The sequence below is a fragment of the Mirounga leonina genome, unplaced genomic scaffold, assembly GCF_011800145.1.
Source record: "Mirounga leonina isolate KUSES-001 unplaced genomic scaffold, KU_Mleo_1.0 Mir_154, whole genome shotgun sequence".
Lineage (NCBI taxonomy): Eukaryota > Metazoa > Chordata > Mammalia > Carnivora > Phocidae > Mirounga > Mirounga leonina.
The window spans coordinates 15,384,594-15,391,716 of record NW_023270389.1 but is presented as its reverse complement, the minus strand read 5'-3'; the positions used below and the strand labels follow the sequence as shown (position 1 = coordinate 15,391,716).

Sequence of the window (7,123 nt, the reverse complement as noted above, 5' to 3'; positions counted from 1 at the left end):
TTTATTTATTTATTTATTTATTTATTTATTTATTTATTTATTTATTTATTATTACTAAAATGATATTTCCCTTTGCTAACGCTGAAGGGTAATTTTCATTACCACCACCCCCACCCCCCACCCCCCGTAATCCACGTTCTCTCTTTCTCAAATACTTTCATTCCATGCCACAACCCAAAGTAGAGGATTAGGAGAAGGAGGCACTTAGAGACAAAAACTAAGCCGCCATTCAGGTTTTCAGGGCAGGTGAAAGTTAACAGTGCACAAAGGACTCAGCAATTAGCACACCCTAGTGCTTTGCCTTAGAAACTGAGACAAAAAACAATCTGTCAGGTTATCAAGCAAGGAAGATCACTTCCCAAGTCATTCAAAAGGGAGGATAATGAAGAATTAAACTATTCACAGAGGACTCTGCAATAACTGCTTAAGAAAAAGAGCAGGACATGGTATTGTCTATTAAGAATAGGAAAAGGGTAACGAATCTAAAGAATCTAGTTTAGTAGTAAAGAGGCTGGCGTTTGGGGATGTATTCTATAGGACCTCAGATTTTCTTTTTCTCTTAATAACACTGTTTTCTCTTTTCCTTCTGGACCATTAGATAGTTTTACAATATTTGTAGTTGAAAATCTTTTTGAAACTTCATAAAATAATTATATAAACATAAATTCTCATTGCACATTATTTTCACCTACCAGATCAAAAAATTTATAATTTTATAAACAATGTCACATAAGCTATATTTCTACTACTGTGCTGTCAGTCATTTTTGTTTTTCTTCCTAAATTTACACACTTCTTTTATTTTAAAAGAATCCCACACTCAGTATGTTTCATAAGGAACTTTTTTTTTTTTTAAGATTTTATTTATTTATTTGACAGAGAGAGACACAGCGAGAGAGGGAACACAAGCAGGGGGAGTGGGAGAGGGAGAAGCAGGCTTCCGGAGGAGGAGGGAGCCCGATGTGGGACTCGATCCCAGGACCCTGGGACCCTGACCTGAGCCGAAGGCAGACGCTTAACGACTGAGCCACCCAGGCACCCCTCATAAGGAACTTTTATAACCTGTTACTTATGAATGAAATTTTTAGTTACTTTATATATGTGAAGAGAAAAAAGTCCTTAAGATGTTGTAAACTGATGTGTGGGCGTTTCCTCTTCACCTATTCAAGCTGAATGAGTCACTCTTGAGAGCCACTGGGCAAAGTACTTATTCAAGGTCAGTAAATGGCACTTATAGACCCTAGAATAATCTAACTTGCATCATACGTTTCTCATAATTGAATGGATGTTTCAGATCAGTTAGAATCCCAGAGACCTAAGTGCTAATCCTCACTTTTATGGTCGACATTAAGAAAAGGCAGAAAATATGTTCTAATATATCCCTGTGTGGGTTGGCAATCCGTTAATTTTTTCCATTCACATTTGTTTGTGCTGGTTCTGTCATTCTTTCATTAACTCCTCAAACTCAAGTTGTTCTAATCCATCATGGAAGCAAAGGGTAAGGCCCAGTGTTTCCAAAATTTCCCCCCAGTTAGCTTTATTCCACTTGTTACATCAACACCTGGCTTTTCTCTTGCCTCATGCACTTGAGAACGATTTGGCTAATTTGTCTGTCTTCTTTACTTGTTTGCAAATTCTATGGGGACAGAGATCCTTTATGTCTACCTTTGGTGCCATTTTACACACTTCAGATTTGATTTATTAAAAACTAGTTGACAGCCTAATTGATCAGGTTACCATTTTCCACCCAGTAAAATTTCTGTGCTTTAGGGAAAATGACAATAAATCCTAGTAACAAAAAAGGCACAGATGCTTGTTGCAAGTTAGATGAAAGATCACCTAATAGATATAAATATTTGAAAGTGTGGCTTTCTGAAAACAGGTATCTCAGAGTAAACTCCAGGTATCATTTTGAAAAACAGGTCTTTTAAATTAATTAATTATTCATATATGTATATATTAACATATATTATAATTTATAAAAAATAAGTTATATATAATTATAAAATATTAGTAAACAGATGTAACAAATATGTACAAGATCTATATGAAGAAAACTTTAAGCTTCAGTGAGAGACACAGAAGACAAATAGAAAGTATAAACATATTATTGATTAGAAAAGCCCAACATTATAGAAATATTGATTCTACCTAAGTTAACCTGTAAATTCAATCTTGTCTTTATAAAAATAGCATCAGGACTTCTGGAGGGAAGTAGCAACTTAACAATATTGCTTGAAAGAAAATAAATAAGGAAAATAGGTAGAAAATTTCTTTAAAATAAAAATAATGAGGGAGACTAGGCCTACCAGACATTAAATACGTTCTAGAGTGTTAATAAATAAAATACTACAATAATGTAAATAAAGGTGCAGATCTGTGCAGATATATTTATAGATAAATATGGAAATTTAGGACTTTTTAAAGATGGCAACTCAAACCAGTGGGGAATTTGGATTATTTAATAAATGGTTTTGAGACAGTGGGATACTTTGGGAGGGGAAATGTTTTGATCTGTACATTACATATTATATCTGTATAAATTCCAAGTAGACTGACTATAAATGTATATAAAAAGAAAGCATTAAAGTGCTGGAAAAAACAATGCAAAAGGGACAAACTGCTGCTCACATAACACATTTTGTTAATACATAAAGAGCTCCTAAAGCTCAATAAAGAAATGGGCAAATGATACAAATGGTGAATCGTCAAAAAAGAAATACGAAAGGTTTTTAAACATGCAGATGAGTTCAGACTAACTTCCAATAAGAGAAATGCATACTGTAGATACTATTAGATACCGGTTTTAATACAATCAGACTGGCAACATGCTCAGATGATGTGGCTGCCGAGATGCAGGTACTCATTCATTTCCCACAAGAGCAGAAATTGTACGCCCTCTACGGAATGAAGGTTGATGATATCTTACAAAGTTACAAACTCACATTTCCCTGGACCTGACAGATCATTTCAAGGAATTTATCATTCTAATATACCTGCACACGTGTGAAATGGCATACCTATATCTATATTCATTAAGGCATTCTTTGAAATTGCAAAAGATTGGAAACCACTGAAATGCCCATATATAGGGAACTGGTTAAACCAATGAGGATATGGGGCACCTGGGTGGCTCAGTCGTTAAGCATCTGCCTTCGGCTCAGGTCATGATCCCCGGGTCCTGAGATCCAGCCCCGCATTAGGCTCCAGCCCCGCATCAGGCTCCAGCCCCACATCAGGCTCCCTGCTCCTGGGAAGCCTGCTTCTCCCTCTCCCACTCCCCCTGCTTATGTTCTCTCTCTGTCAAATAAATAAAATCTTTAAAAATAAATAAATAAACCAATGAGGATATAATCTCTACAATTGATACCATGTATGAAGAATGAGGACGTTCTTTAGGTACTGATGTGACAAGGTCTCTGAAATGATTACATGGAAAAAATAATACCTTGTAAAATAGTGTGTACAATTTAGTATCATTTGTATAAAAGATTGTATGTATGGGAGGAAGACTATATATATGTTTTCAAGTGAGGATATATTTGTTTGTATATACATAAAATATTTCAAGAAGGATATAGGAAACACAGCTCATTGGTTTCCTTTAAGATACAGAATAGTTTGGACTCTTTTAACTGCTTATTGTTTTTCTATGTTTTAAATATTAATTCATGAGAATGTAATTCTTGGTCAGAAGTAAATACTTTTTAAGTAATCACACATTGATATGTGCTGCCTATTTTGTTGTTTCAAAATCCAACGCTGACTTTGTGAAGTTTGTAGTTTGGGATCTAAGTTAACACGTACAATAGAATCCTGTGTGAGAATCTTACAGAGACAGCCCAATATCCTGCCCTACAAAATAGTAACCTGGCTACATGCATGTTTATTTTGAAGCTAGGCTTGCTTCCTACCAGCTGAGTTTTCCTATCTTATTCATTCTAACCACTACCTTTTTAGCAACCATCACAGAAAAAGATGAAATACAGTTGTTCATTATGTCAAGGAAATAACCAATTAGCCATTAGATAATTCAATAAGCTTTGTATAAATCTAGTGAACAGATGATATCTTAAGTAAGTTTGATGAATTAATGTTTAATTCGTTTCTTGTAGAGCCATGTGGACCGCCCCCTCCCCCCCCATTCCTCAGTGTAAATGTCACCTAGCTGCTGATGGGCGTCAGGACAAGACAATATTTGAAATCCTTTACTTAACACTGGACATCACAGTTCGAGTGATGTGAACCAATGAGATGAATTTCCTGGGGTCTCTCCCAAGATGATCCTTTTGCTTCCAACATCACCCCCTTCTAACCCTGGAGTTGAACGCATACTGCCAAACTCCTTAAGTCAAATCTTGTAATTGCTTCCAATTTGTCTGTTTTGCTTTTGGCAATTAACAAACTGAAATGTTATCATGAAGGAGTTCATCTCATTTATAAGACCAGGTTTTCCCTCCACTAAAATATGCAGGCACTCTGTTCTTTATTACCAGCAGGAGATAAATGGCTGGTTTTCGTTGCTGAAGAATATATAATGGTTAAAAAGTCACTTTTTTCCTCCAGCTCTACATAAATCACAGAACTAGTCAATATTTAATAATGCTTGCCTTGGTCTGGAGTCCCTTGATCACCCCTGTCATGTGTAATAGCTCCCTCTCCGATATCTTTGACATAAAAGCCCAGCTTTACTGCAATACTAACATGTAGAGGGTCATTACGGATCGACATTTACCTTAATCTGTGACTGCCAACCATGAACCGATAAATTCCAGCAGATTCCACTGGGAGAAATCAGTAAACTTCTCAGTGGAAAGAACTGAAGGAAAATTCTGCCGAGAACAGAATACATTTTCTACAAGGGCTGCTCTGCAAATGGGTTCTGACTTTTGAAAGTTCTCTTGCTGCGCAGCTTTGCAACATTTAATACCGTTTTGATGGTTTGAGAGACGGGGTGACAACCGAAGATGACATGACTTAGAAGGCAAGCAGAAATTTTCTCTGCAAAAACAATGCAAGATTAAACACAAGGGGGAATATGGCTCTTGCATTATTCACCCAGCTGCCTTGGCGAAAATAGCTGGGCTGTCACGGGTCCGGCCTAAATGTTGCTTCTTTTTTTCAAATCGATCATCACTCCTTCACCTCATAATCTTACAAGTGCTTCACAGCAGAATACATCAAAGCCCTGATTGCATAAAAGAGGGACACACCAATCTTTGAGGGAATAAGCTCAAACTCTTTCACTCAACTCGCTGTGCATTTGCTTGGTAACACACTACAAAAATAAGTTGTCAAATTCAAAAAAGTCTGTTCCCATCTTTCCTTACCTGTTTTACACTTTGAGGGTGTTATTACGTCCTGCAAATAGTTAACAAATAAGTTCAGAAATAAACGTCTTAAAGCCTGGGGAACATCATTTTGTTAATGATGTAGGTGATTATATCCACATTATTGCATATCTGTTACTAATTTAAAAAGAAACACTCTTTATCTCCTTTAAAAAAATATCTCCTTTAAAATAATATCTCCTTTAAAAAAATAGTAGGGCCACTTTTGAAACTTATAAAAGTAAGCACTTAATAAAATAAAAAATTTAAGTTTCCAGTAAGATATATAGCTACATTTTTCTATGATAAGGGGTTACTTAAACATCATAGCTAACCACACTTAACCTTTAATAACTATTAATAATCAGGTGGGTTCTGAGAGTACTTTCAAGGAACCCACTGCAGTCCCATTTAAGTCTAATTAATATACTGGAACACACACCAACGTAGGTTAGAAATGGTAAAACAATCACAAAAATCACTTACTTAAGATAGAGCACAGAATTAAAGCTCAACTCTGTGCATAAATAATGTGTTAGGTTTCCACCATTTATTAAGCAAGGGGAAAGAATATACAACATACAGGACACTGGTCTTTCTCAAAGCTAAGCATGCATCAGAACCACCTGAAGCGTGTGTGGAAACAGAGTGCTGGGCCCCACCTCCAGGGTTTCTGCATCAGTAGGTCAGGTCGGGGAGAGCTGAGAGTTGAGAGTGCCCCACCCTACAGTGTACCAGATGCAACTGTTGCCGCTGCCCTGGGGGCCACACAATGAGAACTGCGGCTCTAACTCATCAATAGAGGCTACTTTTAGGGAAAATAAAGACATCAAAATCTGTCGCTCAAAGAAAGATTTCAAAAAGAAACAAACTGTTTTGTGACGTTACAGAAGTTTAAAAATCATAAACGAGTTACCTTGATCGGCATAGAAAATCCCAGTGAAAAGGACTGAGTACGTTAAGCGTCCATTAGGGTGAAAAGGCGCGTCCCACCTCACGTGCGCTTCCCGGGATCCCTCTGTTTTGACAAGCACGTTTACTGTTCCTTCAGGAGGAGCTTCTCGAGTTCGATTTTCTACCTATGAGCGTAAAAGGATTTATTTTCTGTTTGCAAACAGAATAAGCGCATGCTTCACTTGGAGCATATTTCTTCAAAGAATCTCTTTTGCTGTGAAGTAAACTATTTTGACAGTAGCATCTTGTATGAATACCTCATTTTGTCAGCAGGATCAAAGCATACCTCATGTGCTCTTCCTCCTGCTGTTCAAGCTCAGAATTTGAGCTCCTGACCGAGGCGGTTGTTGGTGAATGTTTTCAGAGTACGTGGATCAGCTCACACTGTGATAGCCCCTACGGCTGTGCACGTCCACAGACTCTTTCTAGGACTGCTTAGAAACAATTTTTAGGTGATTGCAAAAGAGAAGGAAAGGCGTAAGTTCTGTTTTCGTAAGTTGCCGACTGCAGCGGTCGGCTCTTGGGCTTCGTCAAAGGCTCTTGGTCCGCCTGCCTGCCGGTGGGCATGCGCGTGCGTGCACTTACGCATGTGCACTTACGCATGTGCACTTACGCATGCGCGCGTGCGCACTCACTCACTCTCTCTCGCCCTCTCTCGCTCACTCACTCACTCACACAGACTTCGCCGAACTGCGTTGCTACCAGGTACATAAAGACGGTATCCTGCCAGACAGACATCAAGAAATAAATGTACCTGAGTGACTCCATCCCTAAGGAACAATCACAAAAACGTTGAAAATTTCATTAATAGAGTATAGATGAACCTATGCAGAAAAGAGC

The 7,123-nt window shown here is 37.8% G+C and overlaps 1 protein-coding gene across 1 annotated transcript in view; it reads right to left on the bottom strand.

Annotated features, from left to right (window-relative positions):
* Positions 1 to 7,123, bottom strand: part of USH2A (usherin) — a 702,118-nt gene that overhangs the window by 302,283 nt on the left and 392,712 nt on the right. Inside the window, exon 36 of the mRNA XM_035010130.1 lies at positions 6,246 to 6,408. Coding sequence (XP_034866021.1) covers positions 6,246 to 6,408 — 163 coding nt within the window. The remainder of the gene's footprint in view (positions 1 to 6,245; positions 6,409 to 7,123) is intronic.